This window comes from Melospiza melodia, chromosome 14, assembly GCF_035770615.1.
Source record: "Melospiza melodia melodia isolate bMelMel2 chromosome 14, bMelMel2.pri, whole genome shotgun sequence".
Lineage (NCBI taxonomy): Eukaryota > Metazoa > Chordata > Aves > Passeriformes > Passerellidae > Melospiza > Melospiza melodia.
In genome coordinates, this window is record NC_086207.1 from 11,417,818 (window position 1) to 11,435,554 (window position 17,737).

The window sequence follows — 17,737 nt, forward strand, 5'->3', positions numbered from 1 at the left end:
GCTGGGTGGCCACATCAAAGCCCATCATGGTTAATGAGCTCAGTGTTAATGGGGAAAGGGTGTGGGTGGCCTCCTGGAAGGGGTGATGGCGCATTCTCCCCCTGTGTCAGTGTTTTGAGCTAAATAGCCAGGGATTATATTGGCACGGGATTGAAGCCTCACATCTGCCTGTGTCCCTCCAGACAAACTGTGAAGTTTATGACTATCGCTGCTGTCTTCTGTGGGGGCTCAGAATAACTATGTTTTCTTGCCTAAGACCTTGACACCACCAGATGTAAATACTGTTCTCTTGGTCATCAGGTAGAGTCTGCTGATGTGGGGATGGTCCCAAATGTGGACATCACTGGATTTGTTAACTCTAGCCAATATCAGTTGTCTGTCTTTGCTTTCCTTCTCTGGGGACCATAATAGTGTCACTTGTGCATGTGCACACAGGGAGTGTTTTGGTGGAGGATATTTTTGTTTGCTGTTTAGCTGGCCACGATCAATAAAGAGAGAGCTTTTGCAGCCAGAAAGATGACAATTTTATGAATGGAGTTCAGTAGCACAAACTTCATGCGATACAGAAGGAGATAAATGGAGCACAAATGGAAAAAGCACTTCACCCCCAGGCCCCATTGTTTAGTGTTGCACAAACGATTAATCGCTTCATCCCCATCAAGTGCAATTGTCAATTCAATGAGCTCCGAGGTGTTTGGGATGAGGCTTGGCAAACACATTCCTGATGTAATTACACCTAAATGGAGTGGGAGAGTGCCTCTGTGTGTGTGAGTGTGTGTGAGATCCATACTCCCATCTAGGGCTGCAATAGCTGCATGCTGGAACCCCACCAAGGCACTGCTCTCCCTCTGCCCTTCCTCTGGCAGGAATTTTGGGATCAGCATGGACTTTCTCCCCAGGGTTAGGCAGGTGCTGGTGGAAAATTCAGGAGGTGGTGCTTCTTTCCACTCGAGGTGAAGTGGAACGGTGGCAATGCCAGCATGATCCTGACCCTGGGCAAGGTTGAGTTCTTGATTCCTGTGGAAAACCCCCTCCCTTTCCTTCCTCATGCTGCCTGCAGCTGCCAGCTCTCTGCCTGCCCTCTCCCATTAGCACAGGGCAGCTCTGGAGAGTGTATGGGGAAAAGCACTGGGAGCACCTTGATGATCGTTTTGCTTTGCAGAAGAGCAGAGCCTGAAATGTTGGGAGGAATGGAGTAACTCCAGACTGGCACTCTGGTGCCCAGGCTCATAGTCCTAGATGGGGAGTTTAAACCCTGACCAAGAGGAGGATATTCTTGCTGGACTGGTTTAATATTCACATAAAGTCACATTGAGCAAGTGCACCTCGGGTGGTGTGTTTGTAAAGGGACTCCAATAAGGCAAAAATAATGCTCTGACTTTCTCTGTAGCATGCAGACAATGACAGGACAAGGGGGAATGGCTTTGAGTTAAAAGTGGATTGATTTAGATTAGATATTGGAAATAAATTTTTCCCTGTGAGCGTTGAGAGGCTCTGGCACAGGTTACCCAGAGAAGCTGTGGCTGGAAGTGTTCAAGGGAACACTTGGAGCAGCGTGGTCTCGTGGAATTTGTCCCTGCCCATGGAGGGGAGGCTGGAACAGGAAGATCTTTAAGGTCCCTTCCAAGCTCAACCCTTCCACGTTTCCATGACATCCAACCGGAGCGGTGCCAAGAGCAGGATGGAGGCTCCATCCCAGCCCTGGTGCTCAGAACTCGCTGTGCTGGTGCAGGATGCTCCACATTGCTGAGCTGCAGAGCCCCAGGCAGCCTGTGCCAGCCTGGGGCTCAGATCCCACACCCATAGCGGGGCTGCTGCGGGATCCAGCAGGTATCAGCAGGTTCCTTGGCACGCTGCAGCACAGCAGCCCCAGCTCCTGCAAGGGCTGAGATAGGGAGCAGTGTTGTCTGTCTTAGATGGTATCTCAGACTCCACATAGACGTGTAAAATGCCAGGCTGGATGTTTGCAGGGACTTGTCAAGCCAAGGGAAACCGTGCCAGTGAAGCATTGGGGAAGAGCTTAAAAAGGCAGACAATGGTGTGTGTGCTTGCCGAGCTCGCCTACGTGGTGCTTTCCCCCTTGACAGAGTTTTTTCGGTTGATCAGTGGCTATGGGGGGAAAGATGCAGCCTCTGACAGCCCCATCCAGCTTGAGGTGCTGGTTCCCCTGCAACCCATCCCTTGGGGCCTTGGAGCAGCCCAGAGTTCAGCCCAGGACAGGGGCATCACACTGTGGCTTGAGAGATGACCAGGATGCCAAAATTTTCACTGAACACTTCATTAGTAACTGGTCCTTATGGATTCTTCCTCGGGCCCTTTTTCCCCATCTCTGCTTATAAATGAAGTATTTTCTTCCATTGCTTTGCAGCAAGGAGGGTGGACAGCAGTTTGGGTCAGGCTTCTTCACTGTCTGGCCAGTTGTGGATATTTCACACTAATGAACTACAAAGTCTGATGATTTTGTATTGCATCCTGCTGGTGCTTCTGTTGTCCCCATCCCTTCTCTGATGACATAGAGCTGATTGGGACACAGGGTGTGATGGGGGCTTAATTCTGCCTCTAACCCTTCATGGAGAACCTCACCCCTGCTCCTGACAGATTTTCTTCCTTGCGTAGAGTGACCTCACATTGCATTTGTGGCACCAGGATCTTTGTGTGCAGGTGGGAGGCAGCACTTCTGGGGCAAGCCCTCTGTGTGGCACCATTTTGGGTGGTGTAGACAGGGCAGCAGCATGTCCTGTCTAAAGGCAGCTGGATGTCTCTCTCCTAGAGGCTGCTGCTCTAAAAAACCTCTGCTGGTTATTGACCTCACACTCCTGGTTGTCTCTGTGGAGAAAGCTCTGGTAAAGCATCTCTACCACCTCTCTCCATTAAAGGTCCTGGTGAGGGGGGAATAAAAGACCCACCTGGGTCTGACCTCCTGATTTCACTAAACCCAAACACAAAAATACCCCCCTCATTTATGCTCAGTTTCTGCCTTTGGCTTCAGTTTTATATTTCTGTTTAATTGGCCTTAAAATGGTCAATTTTCAGTTTTAACAATTAAAGCACTGACTTTGTGTTGCCAAAGCTTGTCTGAGCCCTCTCTGCAAAAAGCATCTTTGCACAACTTGTCTCCTTGAACATTTAAACTGTCAGCCCCAATTATCCGCATTGCTTCAGCTGAATGGGTTTCCCTCCTCTCAGCCAGCAGCAATATTTTGTTACTGTCTATGAAATACAAACTGCATCCTGAGGTAGGAGCAGCCTTTTCACCCTGGCTGTGGATTTGCTCTTGAGTTTCCATCTGAAATGCTCAGCCCCTGGTCAAACGCTGCCTGAAGGTGGATGGGCGCCTGTACTGGAGCTGCTTTGGTGGCTCTGCCTTCACTCTCTGCCTTCACTCTCTGCCTTGTGCCTTGCAGAAAAGCCTGAGCTGGACGAGCCCACCCTGGAGCGAGTGCTGGAGGAGCTGGAGACCATGTGCTATGAGAACATGAACATGGCCATCGAGACCGAGGAGGGCCTGGGCATCGAGTACGACGAGGACGTGGTGTGCGACGTGTGCCGCTCGCCCGAGGGGGAGGACGGCAACGAGATGGTGTTCTGTGACAAGTGCAATGTCTGTGTGCACCAGGTGAGCCCTGGGGGCAGGATGGCAATGTCTGTGTGCACCAGGTGAGCCCTGGGGCCAGGATGGCACAGAGATGGTGTTCTGTGACAAGTGCAGTGTCTGTGTGCACCAGGTGAGCCCTGGGGGCAGGATGGCACAGAGATGGTGCTCTGTGACAAGTGCAGTGTCTGTGTGCACCAGGTGAGCCCTGGGGGGAGCATGGCACTGAGATGGTGCTCTGTGACAAGTGCAGTGTCTGCGTGCACCAGGTGAGCCCTGGTGGATGGACAGCACTGAGATGGTGAGGATGGCACTGAAATGGTGTTCTGCATGCACCAGGTGTGCCCTGGGGTGGAGCAGGGTGGCAGCACGTGGCTCTGCTCATCACGCTCTGGTACCCTCTTGTTGGAACACAGGAAATTCCTCTGGCTGCCCTGGAGGGCTCAAGACCCTGCCCGGGGGGCTCAGAGACCTTGGCACAGAGCCCAAGACCCCCCCTGTGCCTTTGATTTAACCCTTGGAAAAAGCAATTACCAACCTTTATATGAAGAATTACAAGTCAAGAGAGTTTAAGTGGAATAATAGTTGATGATGAGGTGAAAAATAGATTTTTTTGGGATTTTTTTAGAATGGGGGTTCAGGAGGCAAGATGGAGGAATCTGGGCCTGTCCAGCCTTTCTCCTTCTTCTTGGCCTCCATCTTCTCCTGTGATGGTGGCACTTTTGGATGGGTTTAAGGTAGAAGCTCACTGTCTAACATAGGTGATAGGTATGGGGAAGTTATGGTAAATAATGTACACATAGTTTTTAGTATGAAATATAACACCACCCCAAGGGTGGCCAGTGTGCCTCAACCCAGCCTGCCAGACAGACCTGCAGTGGGTTGGAGAAAGAATGGCATCGATTTCTTAATAATATAAACAACCTTGAGAATGAGAACAGAAGAATTCTGACTCCTTCTTCGATGGCCAGGCTGGGAAAAGAGACTTTCTGATGTATCTTGGGATCCCCGTGACCAGCAGAAGCCCTGAGACCCTCCTCCTCTGGGTTCCTCCCATCCCTTCCCTTGGGCTGCTGCAGACACCTGGTAAACTTTCCTTGTGGATCCCAAGTGCAGCTCCAGAGGAGTGGGTTCAGCAGTGGGGTCTTGGATAGCTGGCAGACAGCAAATTTGCTTTTCTTATTTTCTTACCCCTATCTGGGAGTAAGAAAGTAGAAACTAACAGGAAGTTTTACCTTATCTCCTCTATCTTTGTACTTCCCAGCATTGCAATCTGAATTTGCTGAAACTTCTGAAAATGAAAGAGGTTGAAATTTTTACTGGCACAGTCCCCTGAAGGAGTGAGGGCTTGCAGTGGCTGTCACTGCTTCAGTCAAGGAGTAATGAACTCTCAGGGAATGAGAAGGGCAAAAGCACCTTGCAACCAAAACAGAAGGATCAGTTTCCACCACAAATAGTGGCTGAGGAAGCTGTGGGAAACCCCAGCCTTCATCAAGAAAGAGGAAAACCCAGGAACACCTTCACTATCTAGGTTGCTCCAAGTCCCATGGATTTAGGGCAGCCTGAGATTTGGGGCAACTTTCTTACCCCCAGCCATTTATAAGTGCCCACAGACACACTCAACCAGAGGATGAGGTGTCCCTTCCTCGTTATTCTCTGGTCTCTGGGATATTTTATTTTATATCTCTTGTCCTTTAATATGCTTATTCTTCTTTACACCACTTATGGAACCCCAGTGGGATCTTTAGCACATTCAGGTGACCAGCACTGTGTGCAAGGCTTGGCAGAGGGCTGGGTGGGATGTGGGTCTGCAGTCCTGTGCTCACCAGAGGGGTGGGCTTGCACAGGACCCCCAGCTTCCTCCTCCTCCCCCTCTGCTTTGTCTGGGGAGTGGTTGGACCTTCCAGCTCCACCAGTGCAGTCTCACATCGCAGGGTTTCTGTCCCAGCTTCCCCACTGTGTGAGCGTGGGATTTCATTTTATTTTGCTGCCTGGAGGAAAATAATTTTATTTTTAGAATTGAGTGCTAATGCTTCAGGCTCTTGCTGGAGGGAGTCTGTGGGCCTCCTGCTTTTGGGGAAACCTTGACAAGGGGAAGGCAGCCACGTGAGGGTCTCCTGGGTCTCTGTGGACCCAGGGAGGTTTTACTGGTTGTGCTTCAAGGGGAAGCTGTGTGGTGCTGGGATGGCAGCAGCAGCACCTGGGCTTCACCCTCTGTGTGAACAGTTTTGGGTTTTTTAGTTCTAAAGAGAGCCATTTGCTCATCTTTTGGGCAGCTTTTCCATCAGTGCTTCCTGGAGGTGGGAGAGCACTGGAGATATCTATAGTTGCGGGTGGTGGGTGTTTTGAATGGTTTCCATCAGTGAATCAGATTCCACAAAATACCAGAATGATTCAGGGTTGGGTTCGAGGTATTTTTTTGTCTTGGGTTCTTTTTTAACAAGCCCAGGTGGCAGTGTCAGGCTGTGAGCTGCATGAGCCACAGCAGGGACTCAGGAGCAGCTGTGGCACCGTGTGGGCTCCACTTGAAGCAGCAGCCCCAGTGCTGCAGAAGGGGACACAGCAGCCTGGGCTTCGAGGCTGGTGAAAGAAAAGAGGGATTTTCAGTTGTTTTCAGGGAGCAAAGTGCAGCCCTAAGCCCTGTGCCAGCCCATAAGCTGCCTGTGATTTAATCTCTGCCCCGATTTACACCCTAAGCCACGAAGTGCAGAGCCACAGTGCAGGGTGTTAGATGGCACCGTGGTTATCTAACCTGAACCATGCCTTTGCCAGCACCACGTCCAAAACCTGCTGGGAATGATGCTTTCCTGTGGGCATATGGGTGCTGGTGCCATGGGCTTCACCAGAGCCCTGCCTTGTCCTCCTGCACCCCACTGGGAAGGGCTCAGGGCACACAGTGTGGCTTATGGTACCTGGTGATATCTTTGTACTCCCTTCCTCTGCATAGCACAGGCCATGAGGCTTGCTATTAATTAATTCCTATGAAGTGAAGCTTTTGGAAAGCACGTGCAGTTGTCCTTTTAAAATTGTCAGCGAGGTGGAGCCGTGCCCCCCACTGCTAAATCACAGTTCATTGCTCTCCCAGTGACAACATCACACTTGTGTTTAGCATGGGAATGAGCCACCTCCAGTTTCCAGCCACCATGCCATGGGCCTGTCATCACTGAATTCCCTTTCCCTGGTGTGGCGCATGGCTGAGCCCACCCTCTGTTCCATGGACCACACCAAGCTTGTCTAGGGCTTGGCATCCTCCCTGGTTTTTTGACATCTCGTTCTCAGTGATGTTGCACCCCAAATAGATGCAGCAATAAAAATAGCTGTGCTGCTCCTGTTCAGCATTCCTCTGGCTTCATATTTCTGGAGCACCTTCTGCCTGCTGCTGGACTTGGGAGTGTGTATTTAGCTGATAATGCACCTTGTTTCTAGAGCTGCTCCTTGTCTGGGACAGAAGACCTGTATTTGCTTCTCGGGAGCAGGATTGCACCTTCAGCTACTCTAAAATCAGTGGAAATAAATAACCAAGATCCATGAGTCTGCTAGAGATGGTCATAATTCCTGCTTTCCCCTGGGTTTGGAGATGAGTCTGCCAGTTCATTCTGCTGCTAGTACATACCAGGCTGATTCCTGCCTGGTAATAAATCAGATTTTATAAAACTGTGTTCCAGAAATTATTTATCTATCAGATTTGGAGGCACTGTGAAACACAAAGTCTCTTTGAACCACATAGACTCACAGCAATAATATTCCTCTCTTAATTCCTTGTTATCCCAATAATCTGTTCACAAAATGGCTTTTTCCACTTGGAAACCACTATCAGTTTGTGATTTGGGGCAACCTCAAGTCATGTTGTAGTCTTCTGGGCCAGTAGAGACTGATGATGTACTTTTGCCAAGCTCACACATCTCCATGTGCCCCCTCTGTTCCTGTCCCCACCCACAGCACTGGTACTTGCTGTGACAGTGACCTTCAGCAGCAGGACAAAAAGCTGCTCTGCTCTTTTTGGGGGTAAACTTCAAGAAGTGGAGATGAGGAATGCCTGGGCTCAATTTACAGCTACCAGTGCTGGGGGTCCTTGTCAGCCCTGGCTGCTTGCCTTCTGCAGGGATGTCAGAGCAGCCAGATGTAGAATTAATTACATCCCCTCGCTTTAAATAGGGCCACAGCCCTGTGTTAGTGCCCAAGGCAGTGTCGCCCTCTGAAAACCCTTTAAGTGTGAGTTATCAGGACCTGCCAGTTAAAAACTGTCTAGTTTTAGCAGTAGCTGTTTAATACAGTCATAAATCATGGTGAAAGTGGGAAGTATTTATCATTATGTGATATAGCTTATCATTTGGCTCTTCCCCAAGCACTGAAGAGAAATATTTATGAAGCACTTTGGCTTCTTGGTGTCCTCCATTACCACAGCAGGTCAGGGAGCTCCAGGGAGCCCAAGTGCTTCAGTTCTCACTGTCTTGGCTGGAGACTTGTCTGTGCCCCCTTTAGATATGTCATCCTTAAGATTTATTATCCTTTTTGGTTCCTCCCATCTCATTTACATTCATTACTATTGACTTCCCCTTTTTGCCTTTCCTTATTTATTTTTGCTTCCCCTTTGGGCTGTGCTGGGTCTCTAACCAGTGTGGTCAACTTTCTCAATCATGGGCTTGTGGCTTTTCAGCCCTCAGTGACCTCAGAAGATTTCTGTGCACAGCATTTCTGACTTTTCCCAGTCATCATGGGTCAGGAACAGGCAGGACATAGGCAGATGTCTGTGGTGGGGGCTCTGCCCACCCCCAGCCTGGAGCCAGGTTGTGCTTGGCATGGTGCACAGCACATTTTTATACTTAGCTTTTGATTAACACCCAGGACACACTGATCCAGCAGGAGCATCCATGTGGAAACAGGGAAGGTGGTAAGGAAGAACTTCAGCTCCCTGTCTGCTGTTTGTTGGGATGCAGCAGGAGAAAGGTGGGAGGGAGGAGGTTTGGGAGGATGTTCATCCTGGGCTGCCGGATTAACCCTGTCCCTCCTGTCCCCACAGGCGTGCTATGGCATCCTGAAGGTGCCCATTGGCAGCTGGCTGTGCAGGACCTGTGCCCTCGGTGTCCAGCCCAAGTGTCTGCTGTGCCCCAAGAGGGGCGGAGCGCTGAAGCCCACCCGCAGCGGGACGAAATGGGTCCACGTTAGCTGTGCCTTATGGATACCTGAAGTAAGGGCTTTGCCAGTCTCCTCCTGGCACCTGGGTGGGCTCAGGGAGCTCTCAGGTCTTGGCCCAGGGGCTTCTTTAGCTGTGTAAATAACAAATGTGTAAATTACAAATGCGGTTTGGCTGTGCCGGAGTCACAACACAGGGCACAGGGCAGTTATCATGTGTTTAATTAGCAGCCAAGGAGCTGCTAATTAAAGGAGGGCAGAGAATTGGGCTGCAAGGCCACAGAGGGAGGGGCATACCTTTGAGCAGAGTAAAGCTAATTTCATGTGCCCATCTGAGATACACCTCAGATGAGGAATTCTGGCAGAGGAAAAGGCAACATAAATTTTTCTTTCTTTGTCATCCAGATTTGTTTCTGGTTTTGGGGGGTTTGGGTTTTTTCCAAATTACAGCTGACCCCGAAGAATAAGAAATATAATCCATCCCTCATTCAGACTGCCACAGACACCCCCTTGTAGGAGATTTTGGACCATATCCAGTATTTACAACTTGTGTTCTGTCTTGTGGCCAGGTTAGCATTGGATGTCCTGAAAAAATGGAACCCATTACGAAGATCTCACATATCCCAGCAAGCAGGTGGGCTTTGTCCTGCAGCCTCTGCAAGGAGTGCACTGGGACATGCATCCAGGTATGTAACTTGGCACAGGAGAAGCTCAGAGCTCTGGGGTTGTACCTGTGTTACAGTCAAGACACTGGAGAGTCTTGAGATGCTGAAGGACAAGGTCTGAATGACTCTTATTTCTGTTCTGAGTAAACCTAATGACAAGAGCCTGTCAGGCATCATCAGATGTTGTTTGCAATCATTTAATGCACTGAGTGCTAGAAACCTAGATTAACTTTATTTGCATAACACAGTGGTGTTGCTGTAGTGACACTAATTACTGGGACTGCAAATGACCTTGATTTAGATCAGAAACCTCCAGGAGAAGGGCTTTGTGAGGCTGCCAGGAAAGTGAGATGCTCATGGGATTCATAACACAAGTATTTCACAAACCTCAGGGGGTCAGCCTTTCAGTTGTGGGGATATCAGGGTGCACCAGGGTTGGATACTCCTCACTGACCTCCTGGCTGGGCAAATAAAGTACTTACATGTGTTACATTTCCACATTTTCTGATGTGCCACAACTAAACAAACCACTGCAGATACCTGATTGCCTGCCTTGTCCACAACAGGGGAAGCAGAAATTCAGTTTTCAGATGGAAAGCAGGGTTCTCCAGGCTTTTCTATTGCAGAAGTGGGACATAGCCTCCCAGACCATGATCTCTATTCTTGGGGAGCAGAGCAGGAGCTCCCATCCATGGTGCAGCACTCTTGGTGTGAGGGCATTTGGGGAGCCCTGCTGAACCCTATGATTGCCTCTCCTTCCCCCTGCTTGCCCAGTGGGATGTCTTGGTGGTCCCAGAGAGCAGCCATTAAGCTTTGAAAAATTGAGAGAAGTGTAGGGATGTGTCCTGACCCCAAGGTATCAGCTCTGGTACCTCAGCAGGAGCTTCAGGTGGAAGTCAGTGTTTGCAGCAGTGACCATGGACCAGGAGCTGCTGGCTGGTGGCAGAAGGACAGCAGATATAGGAGCCCTGCAGTGCTGAGCTGTGTTTGTGCTGTCATCTTGGCTTTAATACCTTAAAGGCAGCTATTTAAAAGTAATCCCCGTAGTTTGAAATGAAATCTCACAATACTTCTTTAAATCTGTCGCATTGACTCATTTTTTTTTGATGGCTCTGGGTGCTTATTCACCCTGCCAGATGGAGATACTGTGTCAGAATGGCAACTGCTTTCAAAGAACAGAGGGGCAGGGAAGGAAGCAAACAGGCTTGGCAGCATCAAAAAGAATTCAGTGTCTCTCAGGCTTCATCCTCTTAGTGCTGTCGTGACATGGGAGCTGTGAGATCCTGAGAGCTGAATGGATTTGCATTAAAGGTCACCTGAGACAGAACAGGAGCCTTGCTGCCTCATGTGCTGGCAGCTCATGGTTTGTAAGTTTTCATGAGATTGCCACTGGGGCATTTGCCAAGGCCACCCTGCCGTGTGCAGGATGGTTTTGCTTCAAGGAAAAGGGGGAGAAGTGACAAAAAAGCAGGCAGTGCCTTTATGTAAGGATTTATGGGGTAAATTAACACCCCTAGGTAAATAAATACGCTCTGTACTCATCCATGGTACAGAGCTCTGTTTTGAAAGCTTATGTTTATGGAGCATATTTTGTGGAGCATATTTTATGGAGCATATTTTTGCTAGTGCCTGTTTATACAGGTGGGATCTACCCTTGTCAGCATTTTGGGTTTGTGACCCGGCTCTGAAAGGAGGATGTTGTTTTCTGCAAAAGCATTTTTTGGGTGGGTGTTTGTTCCTGGCAGCAGCAGTCAGGTGCTGCAGGTGGGCCGGTCTGTGGAAAGATGGAAGCTGCTTCCAGGAGAGGCTTTTCCAGGTGGCCAAGAGGGTTTTGTGAAGGTGAAGTCTGGGAGGCAGGCTGGAGGAGTAGAAGACTGTCATCCAAGCAGGGCATCTCAGAGGCAGCACTGCAGCTTGAGAAAACACCCACCTCAGCCACATTTGCAGAGACAAACAGGACAAGCCTTTGTGAGGACCTCTGTGTGTGGAGGTGTTTTCCCCCATCCAAATTTGACCATCAAAAGGAAAAGAAACTCAGAGGAGCCTGAGAAAGGGCTCCCTGCTGCTGTCCATGCCTGTGCCCTTGCTGCTGCATGTGACTCAGCCCCTGCTCTCTGGTACAGAGCTGTGAGCCCAGTGCAGCTCAGTGTGATTGTGACTGAGCCTAAAGAACTGGCTGCTGTGCAGGGATGCAGCTCTGGAGACACCCCTTGCCTGAGTCCTGCTCAGGGGAAGTCATTACTTCATGGTGGTTCTTGTGGTCAGACATCAGGAGATGCCAGAGAGCTCAGAATGCAGGAGGAATTTTCTTCTTTGCATTTCTGAGATGGAAAAGAGAGTGCCAGGAGCCAGGCTCTGGTGCAGCCTGAGTCCTGACCATGCTTTTTTGGGACTCCTCCTTGCTTGTCAGAGTGACTGGAGGAGCTCACCGAGGCAGCACAGAATGCCAGGGCTCTCTTGGTTGTTGGCAAGCTTCTCCAAAGAAGTCATCATCTTCCAACTTTCTTTTTGCTGTCACTTTTTGGAGAAAAAGCCCTTGGAAATGTCCTTCATCACTCCCCCGTTCATCATCACTTCTCTGCCCACTGCCACCCCCTCCCATTAGGCAAGCAGTGCCCCTGGTGCTCATCCCCTGGGACAACTGGTGGTTCCCAAAGCTGTCTTGTGCCTGTAGTCCTGGAAAGGCAGCACGTGGCACCAGGGATAAGAGCAGGGTGTGCTGCCCCAGCCCCATCCACCCTCTGCCCCTCATCCCCCAAGGAGTCTGAGGCTGAAATTGCCATTTTTAGCTGAGAAGCTCTGCCAGGCTCCAGACCATCTGTGGTCACGAAAAATCACATGGTGGATTTTTAAGGATGCAGAAGTGTTGTGTCTGATGGCTTGGCCAGTGTTCAGCACCGGTAATTAATTTTTCCTTCCTGAGCTCCCCTCGCAGGTCTGTTGGAGGAGCTGCTTCCTTCCCCTCAGCCCCAAACTGCAGCAGAGCACCGCTGCAAGCTGCTGAACTTCTGTTTGAGTGACCTTGGCAACTCAAATCATCTCTATTTCTTCCCAGTAAGAATGATTTTAGGACTAATTAGGAGCCCGTGTTAAATCTCTGGGGCAGTTTTTACCCTCTCTCTCTCTCTCTCAGAATTTTGTTTGGAAATGGATTTGCCTGGATAAGCAAAATGTGCTGGAGTGCTTGAATGAAAGGTGCTGTAAGATAATGAAGCACAATCAATAATGAAGCAGGGACTGCTCCAGTGTTTGAGCCTGGTTCATTCTGTGTGGCAGATCCCTCCCTCCTGCCACACATGGCTCCGTTCCAGCGCCATTCTGGGGTGGATCAATATGTTTTTATTGTTAGTTTATCCAGGGTCCCTCAGTGGCTGTAGCCAACCAGGTATCTTTCTTTGTTGCCCTGTCAGCTGAACTGCCTAATTATTTTCTGTTTGCATTTTGGGCACAGTTTCTGACAAGTGCTGCTTGCCATCTGTTGGAGTAGAGAGATCCAGGATGAGTGTCACTGGATTTGCTTTATTCCTAAGGTGGAGTGGTGGTCATTGCTGGTAGCAGGACACTGTCCTGGCAGAAGACATGGGCGTGTTGTTAATGCTGTTTTTAGCACCGATGGCAGAAACAGAAGGGAAGGGACAGCACTGTGTGTGCTTTAAAAGCCAGCATGTGATATACTGACTGCCCTGAGTAAATCTGGAAGCTGCAAGTCAGGCTGGGCTCCCTCTGTCCCTCCTTCGCTGCCAAAAATAAATACTTGGGAGCAGAGCTGGTGCTTCAGCTGCGTGTGGCTGTGACAGGGCTTGTCCCAGGGGAAGGGCAGGGTGGCAGGGCAGGCACCTTGTGCCCACTGTGGTGGTGAGTGCCCTGGGCTGGCGCAGGGAGCATCTGTGGGTCCCTCACAGTGCCAGGCTCCAAGCGAGTGCCAGCAGCACAGCTGAAGGAGTTGATTTTGCAAGTTACCAGATATTTTTGTGAGCAATTTCCGACTGAAATTAGGACCAAATGGCCATTTTTAAGCAGGATGAGCGTGGTGTTGGAGTTCATAATCCGCTTGTTTGTGGTGCCTGTGGGAGTTGGTGCCCAGCATTGCTGCCCAGAGCCATGCTGGTACAGCCAGAGCTGCATCCAGCTCTTCCCACTGCTCTCTGAGGCTTTGGAGCAGGGCCTGGAGAGCTCTGGAAGTGAAGGATTTGGACAATGCTTGCCTAAGCTTTTCTTGGTCCTGGCGGCTTCTTGAGCGCCAGCAGACTCATAAAAAAAGTCAAAGGAAAATATCTAAAATCAGCAACGTCAAAAGTTCGGCCCCCGGGTGCCTGAGCAGGATTCAGGGCTGATGGATGGGGTGATGATAAAAAGCTGTAAAATTTCTGTTCCTCAACTACTACCAGAATATATTTTTGAGATTTAAGGTGCAGCAGAGCCCCAGTAAAACTAAATGGTTTGTCATCAACATTCAGGAAATTTCACATGCCTCCACCTGGTCCTTCAGGCCACAAGTTCCTCTTCATCCCCCACAAGAACAATTCTTCTATTAACCCAAAGTAGTGCCTACAGTAATAGCCCACTTAAAAGGTCTAATTATTGCAGTTTAACTGGTCATTAGCAGCTGGAATAGACTGATTTCTTATGGATTATGGTTGAAATAATTACCTGACACTCTGAGCCATTAAAAACAGTTAATGAGTGGAGGGGGGAAAGGTGCTGACTGGGACATGGCACAGCACTGGCTGGTGGGAGTTCCTCTGTGGGACACCAGGCTAAGATTTGTGTCCTGTGGGATCCAAAGTAATTTTAGCCTGAGGTAAGTTCAGAAGATCATTAAAAAAATCGATCTGATGCAAGTTTGACAACATTGTAGCCAATGTGCAAGTTCTAAAGCACTCGTTTTCTGATGTTTTGCTCCAGTTACATTTTTCTTTCTTTTTTAAATGGAGCAAGTTAGAGGCTGTGTAGTTTCCTGAGGAGGAAAGCATTTAGGAGCACTGGCTGCTCCTTAGATCCCATGTTCACTCCTAAACCTTGCCATGTTCTGTATGCCTCCAGTAAAAATGGCATGCTGGCTTTAGATGTGGTAACAGAGTGGGAGTAGCTTGAGGGTGAAATACAGGTGAGCATTTCTCCATCAGGACAAATCCACTGACAGTCCTGGAGCATCCCATTGGCACAAGCTGTTCTTTGGCTTTTGACATGTCTTGTTAGAAAAACCATTGGAAGCTTCTGGTTGTGGTAGGTGAGGGATGAGCAGGGCCCCTTACAGAGGTGGATTAAAGAAGGTTAGGTGGGAAAATGCCACCTCTTGAACCCTGAGGTTCTTCTGCTTGTGCTTGTGGTGTTGGGCTCCTGGGTCTGTGTGACCGGGGCAATACCGGCGTTCCTCCATCAGGAATTCCTGTTGTGGAGCATCCATCACTCCATGGCAGGTGTCACCCTGGTGCTGCCCCTGGGTTTGTGGCGTGCCCGTGTCACCTGGTGTGTTGGTGGGTGTCCCCTCATTGCTGTCCCTGAGCCCTGTCCCTCTGCCGCAGTGCTCCATGCCCGCCTGTGTCACCGCATTCCACGTCACCTGCGCCTTCGACCACAACCTGGACATGAGGACCATCCTTGCAGACAACGACGAGGTGAAGTTCAAGTCCTTCTGCCTTGAGCACAGCACCGGTGCCACCAAGTTGCCCGAGGAGGCGCGGACAGAGCCCGACCAAGCCCAGCTGGACTTGGAGAAGGTCACGCTGCGGAAGCAGAAGCTCCAGCAGCTGGAGGAGGACTTCTATGAGCTCGTGAAGCCTTCAGAGGTGGCAGAGAACCTTGACTTGAGTGAATCACTGGTGGACTTTGTCTACCAGTACTGGAAGCTGAAGAGGAAAGCAAACTCCAACAAGCCGCTGCTGACACCAAAAACGGATGAAGTGGACAACTTGGCTCAGCAGGAGCAGGATGTTCTCTACCGACGCTTAAAGCTCTTCATGCACCTCAGGCAAGACCTGGAGAGGGTGAGTACAGCTTCTCCTTCAGTGCTGTGCCCCTGTGCCCATCAGGGCTGCTGGCACCCACAGGCAGCACAATCCCTGCTCCCCCGACTCAGTTTGACTCCCCTCACAGTTTTGTTCTTCCATCTTCATTCAAAAACTTAGCAGTGCTCGGTGTGTGCACATCATCACTGCCAAAACACTGACAATGATGGAATAAATTAGTGTTGGGCTCATCTGGGGGTTCAAAAGAACAAATGTCTGCAGTTAGAGGTGCCTTGGCAGGCTGGGTGGGTGGGAGGCAGATGATGCTGCAGCTTGTGTCCACTATACCTGAATAGTTTCATAAAATTATCCTGTGTTGTCCCTCAGGTGCTTTGCAGCAGCAGGGCTTGGGAACACATCATTATTTACTTACATTAAACATCAAAGATGAGTGAAAGCAGAGTGAGGGCAGGGCCAGTGGGACTGGGCATGGCTGCCCTGCTGCAGCCAAAAGTGGGTCATCTCCTCAGGGAGCAGAGGCAGAGCCAGGCCAGAGGATGCCGGCAGAGGATGCAGCACCTGCAGCTCCCAGTGGTGCAGGACAGCCTGGAATCCTCCCAGCCAGAGCAGAGGAGGCAGCAGCCTCCACAGCAGCTTTTTGGGTGAGAGGGAGCATCGGTGGAGCAGCAGTGCCCCAGTGGTGCCAGAGCTCCCTGGGCTGGGCTGGCTGCCACCCCGTGCAGCTGCCTCTGGATTTGGCTGTCACGGCTGCACGAGGGCAGGAGCAGGGATGGGGCAGAGGCTGGAGAGGAGGAGCAGCTGGAAGGTGAGAAGCAGCAAGGGGAAGAGGCACAGGGGAAGAAGCAGCACACACAGAACCTGGGGTGAGCTGGCAGAGAGGGGACAGGTGCAGTGGAGCTGCTGGGAGGCACACGGGTGTAGCACACTGCAGCAGTGGCACAGGGACAGGGACATGCCTGGCATGCACAGCCCAGGCTCCTTCACTTCCTTTGCTTAGTACCCAAGCCCTGCTGGTCCCCTCTCTCTGCTCCTGCCAGAGGGGTGAATCCACTGCCCTTGCCCAGGTCCCTGTTAGACCCCTCACTCACAGCTTAGGGAGCCTCTAGGAGCAAGGAAGGCAGGAGAACAGCATTGTTCTGACCTGGTGGATATGGTGCTGTGGTTTCCTGAGCTGAGGGTGCAGTAGGTGACATGCCCTTCCCTGGGAGGTGAAGGTGGTGGGGATGCTGGCCCTGCATGTCCCTGAGCCCTCCCTTCACTCTGCTGTGGGTCTGCAGCATGACTGACCCTGTGGGGAGAAGGGCAGTGTGGGTGGGCACTGTGTCCGTGTCCAGGTGGGGGTTCAGCTTTGGGCCAGCCTGCCCTGGTGCCCTGCTGCACCCACTCCCGTGTGGATCCTGGAGCCAGAGAGCTTCTTCTGTGTGGAAATAGTTGGATTTGAACCTGTTGGTCTATTTTCTGTGATTCTGTGGGCTTTCATCCCTGTGGTCATCATTGCCATTCCTTTGCCAGTCTGCTCCCCCTTTGTTCCTGCCTTTGCTTACCACATTTCCATCTCTGTGTTGTGCTGGGCTGGTGCCACCATTAGTGGGTCTCCAGCAACAGGCTGCATCTGCCTGATGCAAGGGTGACAAGTTCAACTCACTTTTCCCCCTCATCTGCTCTATACTGTAAATCTGAACCAGGCTGCTTTGCCTCTTGCTGCTCCCTTTTGTTGCCAGCTTGGCTGTTCCAGCTGCACTGAACCACTGTGCATGCCTGGGTACCATGCTTTGCTCACGGCAGCTTCTCTTTGATTTCTTTGTGTCAAAACGACGTGTTTTACCAGATTTCTCGTGTTCCAGAGATGCCTCCAGGCTTTGTGGGGTGTGCCCATCAGCATTCAGCCTCTGCTTAGCAACTCCCTGCCAGGTTTCACTGCCTGTGCCTGGAAGAGCTGTTTGTTTGTTCTGCTTCCAAGAGTGGAACAATAAACACCAGCCAGATCAAAGTCCAGTGCTCAGATGGGTGATAGGGCTTTAAATCCAATTGTGGGCAAAGCATCCCAGGTATCTGATCCTGCACCTGGCAGGTCACTGCCACCCTGGCTCACTTGCAGATAGTCAGGAATCACATCAAACTGGGATCAGAGAGGAGCAGCCTGGAAGGCTCTGAAGGCTTTCAGAGGGTGTCTACAGGATGTCATGTTGGATTTTAGCAATTTCAGCAATTAATCTGGCAGAAGTGATTCTGGGGCTGGTCATGGTGTAGGGGTGCAGGAGTTGGGGAGGCAAAAGCAGAGAGCAGATGACTTGGGGACAGCCATAGTGATGGTGGTTCTCTCTGTCATTTCTTAATCCCTGACATTTCTGTACTTCACAGTGTTAGCAAATTAAAGC

General features: G+C 50.5%; 1 protein-coding gene across 3 annotated transcripts in view; it reads left to right on the plus strand.

Moving 5' to 3' along the window:
- The window catches only part of JADE2 (jade family PHD finger 2), a 75,229-nt gene that overhangs the window by 44,688 nt on the left and 12,804 nt on the right, over positions 1-17,737 (plus strand). For all 3 annotated transcript variants that reach the window (XM_063168690.1, XM_063168689.1, XM_063168688.1), the window contains 4 exons: positions 3,405-3,616; positions 8,613-8,780; positions 9,295-9,411; positions 14,916-15,377. In XM_063168690.1, the coding sequence (XP_063024760.1) occupies positions 3,405-3,616; positions 8,613-8,780; positions 9,295-9,411; positions 14,916-15,377 (959 nt within the window). The remainder of the gene's footprint in view (positions 1-3,404; positions 3,617-8,612; positions 8,781-9,294; positions 9,412-14,915; positions 15,378-17,737) is intronic.